We start from the raw sequence: 20,621 nt of genomic DNA on the forward strand, positions 1-20,621 counted from the left end.
TATATATATATATATATATATATATATATATACCGAATATTTATATATATATTTAATTTTCTGTGGAAAAATTGCAGTTTGCATAACATTTAATATATCTGATTGCAAGGCATGTAAAAACAGAAGTTGTATTTTTTTATTTACGTGCGCAAACTGGATAAAACACAAGAATGGACCTGTAAATTTACTGAAGATCTAAATATATGTATGTATTTTTTCTCCATAGAAGTTATTTTGTGAAATGTTTATATACATTTAATATTTTACTCTGTATTGCAATAGTTATAAAAACAGATCTGTTTTTATATCAGGCCCATCGCTGGGCTAAATCATGTTTCTTAGCGGTGCCATTTTTTTAATTTTAATAATTGTTCGTTTATATAGAGAAGAATAGAATTTCCTAATATGAAAATTTTTAGAGCTCAGCTAATAAGAATTGCCAGAATTTTAGAAGGGAGAAATTATTATTTTTGAATTGGGTAATGGAAAGATAATGGTATGGGGTTTATGATTCAGTTACGAAGGGTGCCAGGAAAATATAGTTATAATGTGTATATTTCTTCCCAGTGATGACTGGGAGCGGTAGAAAGACTTTAGATTTAGAGGGAAAAGTAGAAACTATTTTGTCTAAAGATCATGCGATTGTGATGATGTTGCTCCTAGGATGTAGGATGTAGGATTTCATTATAATGAATAAATGTGTCTATAATGTCGTTCTAAAGTTACATAAGATAGTGGCTAATAGTCTAGACATAATAAATTTATATGTGGCATCTGTTGTTGCAAACCTATGGTACTTTGATCCAGAGGGGACTTTCTGCAATCAAAATATTATATAGGAGATATAGGTTTGTAAAAATATATGCTTTTGCGAATATTTCCTATTCTTTATGTATACCTGTTCTTTTTAAATCAGAAGCTAGATGTTTGTTAAGATATATCAACAGAGCATAGAGCAAATATTCAGTATTGACATGCAAATATTGGTTGCTTCCTGTGAACGAAACAGATCTATAAAAATGTACCAAAGTTTTGTTTTGTAAAACAAAAAACTGATTGGTGAGATGATAAAATCTTGAACTTTAGAATCTAGCGAAATTTTATTCACACATGCACACACATACACACACTCACACACATGCACACACACTCACACACATGCACACACACACACACACACACACACACACACACACACACATATATGTATGTATGTGCGTGTTGACAACTTATATATGCACCTATGCATGGAAACAATGACCCTTATCCCTGAGTGGCTTCTGGGCCTTGATAAGGGGTGACCACTGTGTAAAAAAAACAAAAAAAACAAAAAAAAACAACTTAAAAATCAATGTACTCCACTTGCATATATTTGATCTATGATTTTCTCTATGGCAAGTTGAGGTCAATAAGTGAAAGGCTAATCCAGATTTAAATTTCGTAACAGTACAAGGACATATTCATCCTCCTCCTCATCATCATCATCATCATCACCATCATCATCATCATCATCATCATCATCATCATCATCATCATCATCATCATCATCATCATCAGTTTAACATTCATTTTATATGACGACATATGGTGGACAGGTTGCCAGTTGATCCTGCTACCTTAAGCGTTCTGCATCTGCTGACCAAAGAAATCTCATCTATTCTTTCAATGTGACCATATCAACAAAGTCTTCCATTCTTCACACGTCTCCCTATATTGCCCAGATTTAATCTTGCTCTGAGATCATCAGGTCTAAGCCTGTGTTTAAGACTCACATTAAACTAACTGGCCATCATCATACAGCACGCGTATGCCCTTTACCTTGGTTGACAGTGATAATGCTTTGCTGGTTAGAACTTACTTCATCCCTTCCTAAATTTTGCAATCACACTAGCATCACCAAGATAATAAAACTTGTAAACAATCTAAATAGCTTTGCCATTCATCCATCTCCATTGTTTTACATTTCTTGCACACAAATTAATCATTTTCTCAACTGACCAGTAATTTTATTCATTACACTTCTTGGTTACCCACTGCTTACTAATGCCACAAAAAAACAAAAAAAACAAAACAAACAAAAACTGAATTGCATTTGACTCTCTTTTCACAAACGGAGCAGGAGAAGTTTCCTTTTTCTGATGGCTTTCCAACACTGCAAACACTGCTAGTCATTTTGGTCTTGGTAACATTCTTTCTCAGACCTTTACTTTTCATAGAATTCCTTCTTTAACTTAATCCGTAGACCTTTCATTATTTCACAGGTAAGTATTAAATCATTAGCATACAGCATCTCTTCTGGACATTATCGCAACCTTCTGTCTAATAAGACAATGGCATTCTACATCTTATCTGGTGCACTGCAGCATCTGCTGTGGCTATACAGTTTGGAGCTGGAATTGGCGCTCTGGATGCAAGCCTGGGTGGATGATGAGAAAACCTAGGCTTGCCCAGTTACCAGGGTCTCCCTTTCGGTGTTGCAGACAAAGTCCGACAGAAAGGCAAGCCAATACAGTCAGAGCCAGCACAACTGCAGGAGTTGCCAGGGTTTACTCTCTTAACTTTTGCCTTTCCCAAAGCATCCACAAGGCAGTGGAGCTATTTTCCCATAGCTGGTGAAAATCTGAAAATATTTCCAATTTTGATGAAAATAACATAGATCCTCATTGTAGCTATAGTTCTATCAAAATGAAAGCGAAGTCCTTAAATGATTCTTCTTAAAATTACAAAATTACCTGGACAATGTTTCTAAGACAAAAATAAAAAACAATGAACTCAGTATAAAACTTTGATGAATTCCTACATTGAAGCTAAATTTGCTGTTAATTCATAACATGACTTTCAGCATTTCTGTATATGTTTGAACAACATTTGTTTGCCTTTATTTTATAAAAAGCATGCCAGACAACCTATCTTGACATTTTGTCAAAAGGTTTATTCAGATTCACAAAAGCAAGAGTCAGGTTCTCTTTACTACGATATTCTCTTTGGCTCAGGATAAATATAGAACCAGTGGTACTTTGCCTGTGGTATTAGATCAAACCGCATTTCATCTATGCTTATTTTTTTAATTTTTAATTTTTTTTTTTACAAAAGAGTCAATACCTATAAGTATAAGGGTCAATGAGTGTACGGTAGTCAAGGGAAAAATGTCATAGTAATCGTTAGTAGTGGAAATTTGGTAAATTGGATTACTAAAGGGGATGGCTCATCAAGAACTTGTTAACATTAGACTTGAAGACGACTATATTGTAGTCAGTTGAAAAGCAGAAAAAAAAAGAACAGGGTTCCACAGGGTGCAGTTCTAAGAAAGAAGCTTTGTTCGTTGAAGCTATGTTTAGGTTTAAGCACAGATAAAGAGTAGGAAAATTGTGAACAGGCTCTTGTCACAGGTCACCAAATGTGACCTTTCCGAGTCACTGGTAACAGGTGTGAACCCTCACACGCACACACACGTCGTGATCGTCTTCCACAGGGAATTCTTCGCAAGTTCTTTTGGCACAGTGGAATCTGGTTGGTCGGTCTCAATGTCAATTTCACCTTCAGGTTGATATGCTGTATCATGCTGGAGTGAATAGAGTTTAATGCACACAAAAGAAAGACAAACTCAGATTTCTCTATTCTACAAGTTAATTCAACAAAATTTACAGAATATAATATAAACTTATAAACAGAATATAATATAAACAAATGTTCAATGTTGATTTCTTACAAACACACCATTGAATCTTACTCTGTGTTTTGTGACAGCGACAGATGGGGAAGGGGTGCGACAATGACTCTTCGATTAGTGTTAAATTCTCTCAAGATCCAGCTTCAACTAACTCATTTTTGACGCGAGCATTTGCTTATCTAGTCAGGTGATAGGTAGGATAGGTTATTCCCTAGACCAATCGCCAGTCAATAGATCATCCCTAGAGAAGTCCCGATCCGATGCGTGTGTGCTGGTGATTCTGTGACCAGGGAGGTTAATCTTTGACCCCCTCGTCTGGCCCCAGAACCGAAATCATATTCGTGATGCTCTCAAAACAACATCAAATTGTCGCTTTTCCCCCAACAATAAAAAGGTTATGTCTGTTTACAAAAAACACAATAAAATGCATAACTTAACTCTTCCTTTCAGCAAGGTCAGTCACCGCTGCTCGGGCATGCAATAAGGCTTAACAAATGGCTTAGTGGGGGATGCCCTTTTCTCTACCCTGCAACCTCTCTCCCACAGAAGAGACGTTGCGAGCCTATCCTTGTTTTATTGTCATTTCCATGGCAGGTGCTCGTCTGAGCTCCAATCTCTGGTCCCCCCTCGCCAATCTTTCACGAAAAACACCCGTCTAGCTGAATCCACTGTGAAAAATTTCCCCCACTCTTTATCTGTGCCTAAATCAAAATGTGGATTCCATGAACAAAGCTTCTTTCTAAGAACTGCACGCCTGTGGAACTCTGTTCCGTCTGCCTGCTTCCCACTGAACTACAACTTGGATGTCTTCAAGTCCAACGTTAACAAATTCCTAATGAACCGCCCCCTTAAGTAAACACTTCATCAAATCTCCACACTAACGTAATGTACTTGCAATAACCCTTATCCCTGAGTGGCTTCCGGGCCTTGATAAGTGGTGATTACTGTGTAAAGAAAAAACAAAAAAAAACAAACAATTGATATAAGCATAGTTGCCCAGCCTTCTTCAGTGTTTCGTGAGTCTTAATCTCCCCCCAATGGGGAGCTCTACCGCTCCCGGAGGCAGTCACACCACAAAATTATTGATAGTGGTTTCAGTTAGACGAGCATTTTTCATGAAAGTTTGGTGAGGGGGAACCATAGATTGGAGCTCAGACGAGCACTTGCCATGAAAATAACGATAAAGCAGAGACAGGGTTGTAACGTCTCTTCTGTGGGAAAGTGATTGTAGGGAAGAGAAATTTGCTGCTCAATTAGATTTCAATCGCTTTCAGAATACGATTCAACAGTTTTAAGCTTTTACAAAAATCTTTATTGAAAGCTGATACTTTGGTCTTGTAACTGTTCATAATTGTAGTAAAATCCAAGCCTTTTCTTTTATGATCTGATTTGTCATATTTGTGATCATCTCCATGATTTCCCCGCAGCCTTCAACATGTCTAAAACAACGCCTGAGGATTCTGTAGCCTTACCTTCTTCATCTTACAACTTCTCATACCATCTCTTTCTCAATTCTTATCATTGGACCAGCTACTGGATTTGCCACATTTAAATTTTTTCTGTTACATTAAAACTCAGTATTGAACAATCTGTTATAATACCTTTTTCATCTTCAGCTTCCTGTATCATTTCTTTCTCAATTCTTACGCCTGAATAAGATACTGCTTTAACAACTTCTGTAACCTCTAAGCCCGTCCAAGTCACAATGGTCGTGATTGTCTTCTCTCCGGGAGTTCTCTATCAGATTCTTCTGCACTGCAGGCCTCGTTCATTGGGTTGAGATGCAGGTTCCCGCTGAAAATAATTAGCTTTTCAGGCAAGCAAAAGAAGACAAACTCAGATATCTCTATTCTATGCAATTAATTCAAACGAAATTTACAAAGTGTGTTTACATATATACAATTGTTCAGTTCGATTTCATACAAGCACTTTTAAATCCCAATTAGATTTAGTCTCTCGGTAGTGACAGACAGCAGAGAAATGGGAGAGTGGGGACGATACCTTGGTCTGATTTCGACTCGCTCAAACTTGGCTCCAACTCTACTCTGAGATTTTTGGTGTGAGCATTCGCTTATATTTCAAGGGAAGGGTTGGATTGGGGTAAGCCGCCGGGCCAATCACCGGCAGGTACATAATTTCAGGGGCTGTCCCAATTTTCTGACACGGCCCAAGAATCTGTGATTACATCTCAGCTCTATTCACATGATTGGAGAGGCCAACACCGTGACCCCGGACTGGCCTGGTATTCAGAAGGCAGACGTCCTTGAGTTGGGTTTCGCCAGGGCAACAACGAAATTATATTTCATTTTTGTTTTCAAAAATGACATCACTTGTCATTTTTCCCAAACAATAAAAATATATCATATGTCTTCTTCAGCAGGGTTACCCGCCGCTGCCCAAGCACGTAATAATGCTTAACAGTTAATACAAGCATAGTTGCCCGGCCTTATCCAGTATTTCGGGGGGGTCTTAATTTTCCCCCAATGGGGTGCTTTATCGCTCCTGGAGGTGGTCACGCCACATCCCCCCCTCCTAGACCCATTGGTTTCCATGCAAACGAATGAGTCTAAGTCATCCGCCTACACCGCTTTCGTTCTGTCACCCTCTCACTGCAATCAGTACCAGCTGGGTTTCATCTGCTGTTTCTCCTTTCCATTGTTGGTGCACCTGTTAGAAAAGAGAGCATATATATAGTCCGAACTCAGGTTCACAACCACCCCACAGATAAGGAGCTATTCCCCTTCTGGGTCTCCAAAAGTTCAAAAAATCAATTTAAAAAAGTAAAAAAATCAAAAAGTGTCTATTGCCATATTCTGGGTAACTTAATACCTGCTTTTTAATCTACTTCCTCTCACCTTAATTGGTCATGATCAGGATTTTCCTTGGTAGTTCAAGGGTCAGTGCCTTGCAAGAATTCCAACAAAACAAAAAAGAAGACAAAAAAAGACAAAAAAGAAGAAAAGAACATTCAAATCGTTCTTAATGCATTCGCATCTCATCTTCTGGAGGGTTCTCGACATGCATGCTGCTTTCTCTTGGTTGCGCATCAAGAACTGGTTTTTCCTCAGGTGGAGTCATCTGGGCTGTAGGTGGTTTTGGATCAGAGTTACCCTTGTCATCAGCACAAACAGCCTCGAGATGCTTCTCGATATCTTTCAGCCTCATTTGTCTTCTTACACACCACACCACCATTGTCACACCGCATCACCTGCACTCTTAGGTATAACTACCACCCCCCCTTAATCTTAAGTATAGCCACACCCACGAGTGACAACAGTGCATTCGAGGATCGAAGATGCTGCTCCTGCTATTAGATGATTTCCAACGTACTTTACAGGGACACGCCTTCCCCTCAACGTCCACCCTGAAGTTCAGCCTGTAGGAAAAAACACAAAAGAAATAATTTTGGCAATAATCTCCCCGCCCATATTAGTCATTTATTTTTTAATCCACCATCTTGCTAAGGAACCTAACACGATTAATAATGATTTGAGTTCAGGAGTCTCCCCTTTTTCAGGAGCACTTTTTTCGCAGACGGCCTGGTTCCTGGCAACGGCAACATTTCCTTTTCGGGCAGCCTCTGGCCATATGATCGAACTGACCACAGGTCCAGTAACTCAGGCGCTCTTTCGCCTCTCGGATCGCCTGGCTCTCCGGTCTGTGAGTGTCATTCGGTCATAGTTTCATCAGCCTCCTTCCTCGGGTGTCCCTGGGCAGGCTGGAGGCGGTCTCAACTTGGACCACTTGACCTCTCGTTCTCTTCTCTGGTGAGTCAGGGGGTAATTTATCCTTATCCCTTCTTCTTCCTAAACAGCAATCCGCTGCGTCTGTACATCGACCAGCCACCTGGCTAGTTACCACGCTCCTCATAAATAGGACCGCTCTCTGTTCCACATCCTTCTCATCAACAGGCTAAATGAGCCATTCCCCTCCGACTTGGAGGGGGCATAGGGCCCCCTTGTCTCTCTCCTCTCCTCTGATCTCCATTGGAGCCCCTTCTTCTCCAAAGCGGAATTTTCTCGGTCCACCTCGGTCGGTATTCTCAGATGCCTGTGGCTCTCCATAACATTTTCCTGTAGTCATGGACGGTGGATTCTCATCCGTGCCCGCTCACTATTCTGGGCTAATTCAACTGCTTCCTGTAATTTGACCGGGCTACCCTTAATGACATCGGCTCAGACGTCTCTATCCCTTAAAGCCTCTCCAAGTATAGCTGCCATTTTCTCTCAGCATATCATTGGGGAAGGCTCTTCTAGCTAATCCGGAGATCTGGTTTCCTAATGTGGTTATGTTCTCCCCATGTTTCTATTGGATTCAGACCATCTCTCTCATAGCATTGAGGGCTGTTTGCTCATTGGAATATTCTTCCACCAAAGCCGATTGCAATTGTTCCCATGTCAATTGAGGGTGTTCTTTAATCTGTCGACCAATGAATCTTGACACCCGTCCTCGAACAGCTTTGTATGTCAATAAAACCACCTCTGTACCCCACAAGCTGTATACCATTTGTTTTTTCGATATGGCATGTAACCACTCATCCAGTTGTTATTTCTAACAAATATTAGGTTTAAAAATTTTGTCCCTTAGTTTTGGACGCTACTGTATGTAAAATAATGTACGGCACTCGTCTGCTTTTATTCTCTCTGTTTCACTTCTTACTTCTCTTTTCGTCATGTGGTGAATTAGTAGCAACACTGAAACAACGTGGTTGCTATGGAAACTAGTCATAAAAACATCGCTCACCTCCTTATGTTTTTTTATGATTTTGAACACCAGTAAATTCATCATAACTTTTGTTTTACTGAACGAAAATTGAAATTTTTTTTTCGCAATATAGTTGAGAAGATGATTTATAAACTGTAATAATTAAATGTTTCATGTTGCTTTGAAAAGTGGTTTTATTTTTTTTATACTTTATTGATATCATTGGAGTGCAGGGATGTGCTAATCTGACTGCAAGTGATACGAGTGAATGGAGTAAGTTCAGGGAACTACTACCATTACATATCCTTACTATTGTAGCATAAGAGAAAAGTCTATCAAGTGTGTGTGTGCAAATAAGTCAAATATATTACTAAAGGTAACCAATGTCTCATAGTAACATTTACAAGGATTACTCTTGTCTTGTTTATTTATTAGCACTCCGTTGTCATTTCGAATCCACTTTTCTCTAACAACATCTATATTTGTCTTTGACATCTATTTAGCTATCCTATTTCATTATTTAGGGCATCCCTTTCTTGTATATCTGGAAAAGTAGCTTGCTCAGTTTCCATACTGACTTTGTATATCGATCGTATTGCTGATTTCTTTACTATCAGGTACATATCCTTATTCACTAAACCTTTGTCTACTACCTATTGTTGACATTTCACAAAAATCGAAGCTGTTTGAATGTTCACAAAGAGTTCCACTCACTTTTGTATCCTCTAAAACTAAACTAAACTAAATATATCCTATAGTTGAACCCCTTACCCAGCTGTATTTAAGATTCACAATGATCTGTTAATTAGTTTAGGAGTGTTTTCTGAACATACAGATATATAAAAATGTCATACTTTATAAGGATAGAGACATGTCTTCCTTTGTCAGTTGGTTTTTCAACTGCTATTATGAAGTAAAGTTCTTTTGTATATCTTTTCCAATTTCGTAGTCAGACGTCTTCAATTTATAACTGCATAAAAATGAAGTTATTGTCAGCTAGGCTGGATCCGTTCTTTTCGCTGTTAGCATTCTGGTGCATTCCTTTACATGCTATTTTTATAAACAGGGCATACCTACGTTTAACATGCTTTTACATGTCTCTAAGTGAAATGACAAACCTTTATGGACATATGCAGCCAATAATGTTTAATCATATTGATACACAGGTTCCGTTAGATCACCGAAGTTAAGCAACGTTGAGCCTAGTCAGTACTAAAATGGGTAACCATTTGGTAATTCCAGGTGTCATATTCTCTCTGCTTATCTCGGCATTATTTCCAGTCATCTAGCACTTTTCCTTGCCGCTGGACTCAAGCAGTGCCAATTCAAGAGAGGTGTGGTTGAGATTAAGCAAGCCTTGCCTCACAATTATATGTGCAGCTACCCTTATAGACGGTATTCATTGTCCCTTGAGACTGAACGGAGGCATCAGCAATGCTTATATAAATAAAAAAAAATATGCTTAAGTACAACTGTGCTGTGCCTGTTATTGAACAGTATCTTATAAACACTACCATTTCATTGGGCTAACATCTACGAAACAACAACTATATAAGCACTATTTTCATTTACACAAAGATTATCTGAAATAGTTTTGGTGTATAGTTAAAATTTCCAAACACAACAAACAAAAAATGAAGCACATATATGTTAAGCAATTTTATTCGAACATGTTTACAGTGTGATGTAGGAAATTGTATACATAGGTAGTGATGACAGTTTTAATACATAAGCATTTCTCATAAAATAAATTTGGTGGTTCTTGTCTTTCAAAATACGGTGATACCCCGGGATACAAACTTCATTCTTTGATTACGTTCGCGAACCAAAATAGTTTTGAGTCAAAACAATTTTTCCTATTGAAATGAATGTAAATCTAATTACCCCATTCGCCTACCACAGAAAAATAGTGTCTTTCATTATTTTATAACACCAATAATTTATCTATTTCTAACAATTGAGACTTTATCTTTATTAACAAAGTCTTTCCTTCACATCAATCAATAAGTCGTATTGGTAATTTATAAAGATCGCAGCCAGGGAAAAAACATGATACAAAAACTGTTTAGGCATTAAAAGTAGTTTTACGTTTTTTTTTGTTTTTTTTTTTGTTATATATTACCAATGTATGATCTATTTCCGTTGAAAATCCAGTTAGTATTATGCTTCTATTGAGAAAACACGCTTGAAAAATGTCACTGTTATGTGAAAAAAGCTGAAGCAAAATAAAATGGCCACCGAATTTGAACTGATGTCGTCTTTATCTAACAACGAAACTCAAATTTTAACATGAAGTGATGCAGCAGCAGCAGCAGCAGCAGCAGCAGCAGCAGCAGCATCATCATCATCATCATCATCATCATCATCATCATCATCATCATCATTTAATGAAAACAGCAACATAAAACTATTTTTATGCACAAACAGATTTTTCTTGTGTTTTTCCATGGCCGTGATCTTTATTAATTACAACCGTATTTAGTGCATATTTGCTCTTTAAGATAATATCCATTGTTGTCATACAGCTTGGTGAGATCAGTAACACAAACACGATTCGCATGTTTATCAGCGTATCATAAACAGCACAGTGCTGAACAACGTTCACACTACACAAACCTGAGTACAACTGAAGTTCTGAAAATTTTGGATCTGTTCGTACATGCACTGCCCCCCCCCCAAAAAAAAAACCCTGTAAGTCTGTGTTTGTGTGTTCGTACACCAACATATTGTTGTTTAGTTCTTTCCCACTGCAAGAATGTAGATACTAGGGTCGGAAAGTGGGATTGAGAAGTCAGCACCTCAAAGAGGGGGCACTTACTTTGACCTACAAAAAGTGCCTGGGCAGCTCCGTCCGCATTGCCCAGTAATAGGCACTTCAGGCGGTTAGCAATAAATTAACTCCTTCTCAAAGAAAGAAGGCAAAGCCTGCGAGGGTGAACTTGCTAGAACAGCACAGAACTAAACTTTCACCGCAAAATCAACAGGGACCGGATCATTACTGTTGACTTTGAGGGACCAGGTGTGTTTTTTTTTTAGAATTCGACTTAGCAAAAAATAAATAAATAAATAATTATACAGAAAACTCTTTATGATATACGCACTCATCACAAAACAAAGATGTCATATTCCAAAAATTATGTAAATTGATCAAGTATTTCTCTTTAGATAGAAAATCGTTTTTTACCGATTTTTAGCGAGTTTAAGAGTAAATTGTAGCCATTGCAAAGCTGATTTTGATCTCGATAGTTTGCATTGAATTGTCTCCCCTTATTTATAAAACATGGTCAATCAAAAAATTTGTTTTGTAATAAAATTTAATTTTCTTAGTTAAAAAAAAACTACTTAATCAATTTATGTGATTTTGTTTTTTTGTGTGTGTTTTTCTTTTAATATGACATCTTCGTTTCGTGACGGTACATACATCATAAAGATTTTTCTGTATTTTCTTTATTTTGAAAAAATTAAGTTGAATTCTAAATAAGAACCAAAATTGTTTATGATCTGGTTTATGGCGTTCGAGAACCGAGGTAACACTGTATTAGAGTAATAGAATGAGATGCTAGTGAAATTATAATTTTACTGCAGAAATTATGATTTCAATTCTTGCTGTATTCTATGTCGGAGATTTAAAACGAGACAAAAATACAATGAAAATCAGAATACAAAGATAGGAATCGAACCTTTGTCGAATGCTGCAAACCATTCCTGTGCAATGCGAATTCCCCAAGAAAACCTGATGATAGATCAAAAGACAAATTCAGAAATATGTACTAAATTTCTACTGTCTGAGAACATAGTAACTGAATCCCTTTTCAGTTTCCGGAAGAGCCGATAACACGAGTTATCCAGGTCATTTTGTTTCAAAATTGTGATTTAACTATATATATGCATATATTAGGTTGGTGCAAAAGTTTTGCCGGGTTTGTAGAAGGATCATTTTAAACCATAGTAATTTATTTTTGTTATTACTTAAACATATCACCATGATTAATTTATAACTTTTTTTTCGGATTATTAAAGCCTTATTTATATTTTTCAGCGATATTCTCATCAATGTTGATTCGAAAATTACCTTATTTAGTAAACAGAGAGGAAGCTATCTTCCATCATGATAATGCTTGTCCTTATACAAAGATCCCTTAGGGGGATTTGGTTAGGAAATCTTGCTCCAACTGCATAGTATTTTGATCTAGTTCCCTTGGATTTTCATTTATTTCAAGGACTAGAAAACCTAAGTGAAATATATATATATATATATATATATATATATATATATATATATATATATATATATATATATATATATATATATATATGTTTTATTTTTTTATTAACGTTTTATCTGTTTGGTTACATATGTTTCGGATGTTGGACCGTGTTTACGATCTAACAGCCTCGTCAGACCTTATATATATATATATATATATATATATATATATACTTCCGAATAGTTTTTATTTAACAATCAGTTGTTATGGAAACGTGAGATTGTAGGTTTACAAAAATATTACTGGCAGTAATATTCTATAAGTTATCCCATCTAAACAGGAATTGCTCGATATGCAAGATAGAGCAAATAAATTAAATTGTAATTCAATGAATTTAAAAAAAAAAAACTTTCATTGAAATGAAATGAAGTGGTTGAGTTTCATATCAAAGAATTTTTATTATTCTAAGCAAGACAAAGAATGCTTTAGAAAATTAATCTCCTTAACCTATAGGGTTTCGATGTCTACCATCTCATCAGAGGAGGGAAAATATTAGCAAATAGTTATAAAGGTATGCACCCTATTTGCAAAAGTCAGTGAGACATGGAAAGTCAAAGTGAAAATAATGCATTTATCAGAAGTCCTGTATCAGGAGGATTTGTAGAAAGAGGATATGAATGTTTTTTAGATCCAGCTTGCTTGGTAAAATCCATGTTATACGTTCTATATATCCATTTGGTTATAATGTCCAAGCTATATATTGGGTAATCCGCATAGCTGTGTAGATATCCGAATCAGGCAAGTGTTTGTATAAATTTGTTTGTGGGTTCAGCGATAATAATTCAAAGTCTGGTGGAAACCTTTTCATTAGAAGTCTATATTATTTTTAGTGGGGCGAAGTGTTAGGGAGAGTAGGTAGTGGTAAGTGGTAGGAAGTGGGGTGAAACATATGTGCATATTCATCCCCATATACATATGAACACACATATACATACATACATACACACATACACATACACAGACATATATATATACATATACACACATATGTATAAACATATATATATATATATATATATATATATATATATATATATATATATATATATACACACACACATACATACATATATATAAATAGATATCTCTTCAAATAGAATTCAAAGAATCATAAAGTTTGTCTCACTGACTTTAGCAAATAGGGTGCATACCTTTATAACTATTTGCTAATATTTTCTCTCCTCTGATGAGATGGTAGACATCGAAACCCTATAGGTTAAGGAGATTAATTTTCTAAAGCATTCTTTTTTTTTTTTAAATTCATTGAATTACAATTTAATATATATATATATATATACGTTCAACAAAAAAACTACGTAAATATATAAACGATAAAAACTAAAACAGAAAATCGTCTATGACATCATAACATAATGGATAAGACGCTGGACTGAAATACATAATGTCCAGGGTTCGAGTCCTAATAACAGTCAAGCTACGCTGAAGAGGGGTAGGGCCCCAAAACATGCATGTACGTAGATTATTGTTTTAAATATATATATATATATATATATATATATATATATATATATATATATATATATATATATATATATATATATATATATATATATACACGCAACACATGTTTTAATGTCTTCTGATCAATCGTAAGGCTTACAAAACACATACACATTTAGGTAAATAGTATTCAACCAGGATTAATTCCTGGATGCTAAAAATGCATTTTTAATCATTAGCCGACAAAGGAAGCAGTGAAACTTGCTCAAACAAGCTGAAACCTTTTGAACCGAAACTGCATAAATTATGAATTATTACTTTCAGACTTTATAGCAATTTTCATTTGGTGCCAAGTTGAAAAGCTGACGTTAGTAACGTGCAGATAGAAATCCTGGAAACTTTCCTTAATGTTATTCAAGGTGTCGTTGGAAGATTGAAAGGAATCTTACAAATAAAATTTAATATAAATCTGTCACTTTTGTCATTTATTCATACATACATAAACTGGACCAAATGTCCATCAAGCACTCCAATGGACAGAACTAGAAAGGTGTAAATGTTATTTAACACCGGTCATTTGAAATAAACAAACACTTCCATCTAATATAAATGTCGCATTTATATTAGTTAAAATTTGTTTTTTCCCAAACAGTTTTTTATATAATGGAAATGAAACATAAAATAAATATCTAGTTTTAATTTAAACATTATTTTTCATTTTTGTAAACTTCAACTACAGAAGTGTTAAGTTTAATTTAATACACAGCATTAAAAAAATTTTTAACATTTTATTTTTCTTATATTGCGGGACATATATATATATATATATATATATATATATATATATATATATATATATATATATACATATATATATTAATTTTATTTATACAAACATTAATGGCTACATATGTGCATACATGTTTCTGTAATCACCCACGTTGGGGGAGACTTTTGAAGGTAATTCTTGGCCTGAGGACGTAATCCCCCAACGTGGGTGATTACAGAAACATGTATGCACATATGTAGCCATTAATGTTTGTATAAATAAAATTAATATACCTGCTCTGTTCACTCATTGAGCACTATTTTGGTAGACACATGTTGTTTCATTGGATGTACTTCTAGGAAACTAAACTCTACTGGCTATATATATATATATATATATATATATATGTATATATATATATATATATATATATATGTATATATATATATATATATATATATATATATATATTTATGTATATATATATATTATTTTATTCAATTTAGATAAACAAAATTTCCATTAGTCATGACAATAAATCTACTGTTTCAGTCTAAAAAGACTATTAGGTGACAGAAAAAAACAACCTTTGGTCTTAGTTGATGCTTTATATATACATATGTGTGTGTGTGTGTGTGTGTGTGTGTGTGTGTGTGTGTGTGTGTGTGTGTGTGTGTGTGTGTGTGTATACAAAACTCAAGTATCCTTTAAAGTATAACGTTTATTCTAAAGGTATATGTATGAATAATTTTATGGATATAAATTTGATTAATATAATCAGGAAGTGTCTATTACTACAAATACACATGAAAGGGACATATTATACGTGAAAATACATATATATTTTTAAACATTGATACCTAGAAAGCTAATAAACAATGTCTTTGCTTTTACAAACTGTATATATATATATATATATATATATATATATATATATATATATAAAATTTTATTACTATTTCATGTATATACACATTTAGCCTGATGATTTCCTGTGGAAATTAAGCATGAACGTTTCTGTATGGCTTAATTGTCATAAATATATTTTCATACTATATATATATATATATATATATATATATATATATATATATATATATATATATATATATATATATATATATATATATAGCGAGATAGCGAGAGTGTGTGTGTTTCAAAAGCATAGATTTGAAAGAAATAGCTGCCATATTTTTTATGCTAAAAGATTTAGAATATACAATAATAATAGTAATAATAATAATAATAATAATAATAATAATAATTAGAAGAAGAAGAAGAAGAAGAAGAGAAAACGTAAATAGGTCAGTTTAATCCTAAATTGTACGATGATTAACATTGTCCAATGATGATGAAGCTAAAACATAAGTAATAGACTGTTAATACACGAATGCGTCTAGTGAAGAAATTCAATTAGCTTAATTATATGCACACAGAAAAAATAAAACACCATTCATCTATGTATCAATCGTGTTACAGCTGATAGTAAAGTTTGAACTTTAATCTCTAGATAATGAAATGAACGACCATTATTTTTTTAATCTAATATAATAAATTAAGATGGATTTTCAACTTTATACATTAATATCTTCCATACTGAAATATCAATATTTCATTCTTAATAGCTATTTTCTATTTTCTTTTTTTATACTTGGTCTATTTTGTTAAAAAGAAAAAGTTTAATCCGATTTAATTTCTTTGCAAATATATTTATTCCTGCTTGGATTATTTTAGGCAGGAAATTCATTCAGTGACATCATCCTAAATGATGTCATTAATTTGAAGCATAAATTAATGTAAGAGAGATAACTCATATTTTATGATAATAGGGGTTATATAATTTACTTAATCATTTTTTTTCCATATCTTATCATCCTATTATCTCGAGTTGATTTGTAGCATATTGATGTGTAAAGACTTAATTTTGGTTATATATATATATATATATATATATATATATATATATATATATATATATATATATATATATATATATATATGTATACATTAGCAGCAAGTCATTATTTAGACATGCCTGATTGAACACGCCATTCCGATCTTTCTGGATATCTTTTACATTTGCCAAGCAGTCTTTTTAATTTCTGCAGGCATATTATATAGAATTAAAAAAAAATAAAAAGGCCGATTGACAAATGGAAAAGATATCCAGAAAGATTGGAAAAAGCAATAAGTCTGTCGTGTTCAATTAGACGTGTCTAAAATATATATATATATATATATATATATATATATATATATATATATATATAACTGGCCTACTAGACTTACATTTTGAATTCATATATATATATATATATATATATATATATATATATATATAATTGGCCTACTAGGTTTACATTTTGAATATATATATATATATATATATATATATATATATATATATATATATATATAGCTAGTGTATATATATATATATATATATATATATATATATATATATACATACATATATATATATATATATATATACACACTAGCAAATGTACCCAGCGTTGCTGGGTATTAAGCATAATGTTAAAGTTTTCAAGGTCAAAATCAAAGGTTAAGGTCATATTTGGGGCGGCTCTTCATAAACTCCTTCGTCACCATCCGTACGTGCAGGAGTTATGAAGAGCCGCACCAAATATGACTTTAACCTTTGACTTTGACCTTGAAAAATTGTGTGCACCATCCCTAGGTCAGAGACCATCATCATGTCAGGTTTGGTCATGATCAGTCCAGTGGTGTGTGCTGTAGGAGAGTATATATACATAGGCCATGACCTTGACCTTTGGCTTTCACCTTGGAAAATGGTGTGCACCATCCCTAGGTGGTGGTGGGAGGCTATAATCATGATTAGGAATCATAGGTTTGGTCATGATCGGTTCAGTGGTGTTGGTTGCAGGAGAGTATATATACATAGACTATGACCTTAACATTTGACCTTAACATTTGACCATAACCTTGAAAAATGGTGTGCAACATACTTAGATAAGAGGTCATCATGATGCCAGGTTTAGTCATGATCAGCCAAGTGGTGTAGGCTATAAGAGAGTTGTATATACAGACACTCGTTCACACACACGAACGCTACTACTTTATATATATATATATATGCGAGGCGAGTACTCTGGCACATGAGCAAACTCGAGTCTTGGACTTCCGGTTTGTTAGCTGCCATCGTTCTTGTGAGCTGCGGCCTTGTTTTATTGTGGAAATATTATATATAATCCCTTGCATTCTGAATATATATATATATATATATATATATATATATATATATATATATATATATATATATATATATATATTGATGATTGATAAAATGATTTCATTTTTACAAAATTCTGCAGCTTATCAATTGTGTCTGGTTCATGAAACATGAGGATGGCATATCAAATCAATCACTAAATGTATAATATTGATATAAACACATAAATATATTCATTCCTTCAGCATCATCATCATCATCATCATCATCATCGTCATCTACAAAACAATGGTTTAGAAATGTATCTTGATTAATTATTGTTTTTAATTATTCTTTTTCAATTTAAGAATTGTTCAACATATTAAGTGAATAGTAATGTCTTTCAGTCGAATGCTCAACAAGATTATTTGTCTGCATTTTAATTATAAATGGGACAATGATTGAACAATTAAGTAACCAAGTGCAATTAAATTATGAAAAATATACACAAATTTTCTGTTTTCTTAAATGGTACACGTTTTTAATTGTAAAAAATATTTTCATATGAAAGCAACCAAGTTTATAAAAAAAAAAACAATGAAATAATTAAAAACAAACATGGAGATGCTAATGGCCCAATGAATAATAATTAAAATTATATAATCTGCCAACCGAGTTCATTTGTGTTTATTATGTTCAATTACACACTAAAGACATGAAACCATAATTTGCACCGAGTTATGAGAAAAATAACAGCTTGAATATATCATATACAATGAATTGTTTGCAAATATACATACATACATATATATAATTTATATATTGCAATAATGAGGGAAAGACATGGCAATTTATCCAAGAAATTATGGATAAATGCATTCTCGAATTTTTCCTCCTCACTTAATAATATGCACCGTGCGTTAAAGTATACTTATGAAGGAGAGCGTAACTCTGCTTTAGCTTTCCTTGATATGCTGGTAACAAAAACTGCATCGTGTTACCTTACTTCAATATATCGTAAACTCACGTTTACAGGATTGTATACACACTGGGATTTGTTTTGCCCTACAAAACGATAAATTCATTTAATTTGAACCCTAACACATCGTGCTTTTATGATTTGTTCAAAACCAAAATTGGGTGAAGAACTGAAAACGATTGCCAATACTGGGTACCCTCTTGATGTGATTAAGTCAGTCATTGAACGGAAAATAAATGATTTTTTCCCAAATAAAAACTAATACACTGGCTAACTCTCCAATTTATATTCGCTTACCATGACTAGGGTCAATAAGCGAGAAAGTCGCCAAACAAATCAGCTCAACAGTGGAAAAATGCTATTTTGTTTCCAACGTACGTGTTGTGTTTTCTACAAAACTGTTAATAGCATCCTCTCGAAAAGACATTCTATGCCTCCCCTACCATCACCATAACAATAATGTAATTTATCAATTCAAGTATAGTTGCAGTACCGACTAAGTGAGTCAAACGTCCTTAAGATTGAATAGTAGAGTCCAACAGCACATACCTAGCAGAATCAGGAATGGGACCTACCTAACGACGGTCGTTCTTAGTAACACATCCGGGTCCTTAATAGCAGATCATTTGCTTAAACCTTTCTTGTGCTACGAAATTCAGCATAGACTCATTTACCATTTTGAGTCATGCCCATTCCGATTTTCACCTGCAGATATTGGAGATATTTACGTTTGTTTAAAGAGACCTTCTCTTTGTAAACAGAAAGAATGTCTCAAGTTTGAACGTGATTATCCTCTCAGAGATTCTATCAGTATACATTTGATCATACGTAGGTTTATTTTAGATATATAGCGTTTCCTCGATTTTTTTTTCTTTTCCTTAGCACACTTTATTTTCAACGTATTTTAACCATATATTTTCCCTCTTGAGTTCATCTCACTTTTAAATATAAAATAAATTCCTTAATCCAGCTCTAGAAGAATGAAGGTGAAATCGGTCAGCTGGCCTTTTTTTATTTTTCTTTAACCATGAATATCAAAGCATGTCTTTCCCCTATAATTGAAATATATATATATATATATATATATATATATATATATATATATATATATATATATATATATATATATATCCACCCCTCCACCAAATATGGTTATCCGTGGTACTGGCATTGCCGTGGTGCCCGTGGAAAGATAAGTGTTATCCTAATCCATCCTCGTCCTAAAAAAATACTAACTTTGTTATTTCTTCTCTTTTAAATTTCTTATTTCATTTTGCAATTCATAATTATGTGTATTTTAATAATTTATATATGCATTTGTCTTTAATTTTGTTTCCTTGCTTAGTTTTAAATTCTCCCCCAGCAAAACATCGACCAGCTTAAATAAATGATTAATTTCATGCTCTGAACTAAAAAAGGCTAGAGATAAAAAGGCAGGATAAATTTTCCGAAATTAGCACAAACGTGGATTTATTTTTTCTACCGTAGAAGTCAGAAGAACTTTATTTAAGTAATATACTTAATATCTACAATTACCATGTACTCGCTTGTATTAATAAAGAGGCCTCGTTGATATC

General features: G+C 33.8%; 1 protein-coding gene across 1 annotated transcript in view; it reads right to left on the reverse strand.

The window, feature by feature from the left end:
- Window positions 1-5,578: 5,578 nt before the first annotated feature.
- Window positions 5,579-20,621, reverse strand: part of LOC145255977 (uncharacterized) — a 47,500-nt gene continuing 32,457 nt past the window's right edge. The window contains exon 6 of the mRNA XM_080114643.1: window positions 5,579-6,337. Coding sequence (XP_079970769.1) covers window positions 6,303-6,337 — 35 coding nt within the window. The 3' untranslated portion in view covers window positions 5,579-6,302. The remainder of the gene's footprint in view (window positions 6,338-20,621) is intronic.

Source organism: Euprymna scolopes, chromosome 3 (genome assembly GCF_053919585.1).
Source record: "Euprymna scolopes isolate OS-2025 chromosome 3, ASM5391958v1, whole genome shotgun sequence".
In the NCBI taxonomy this organism is placed as follows: Eukaryota; Metazoa; Mollusca; class Cephalopoda; order Sepiida; family Sepiolidae; genus Euprymna; species Euprymna scolopes.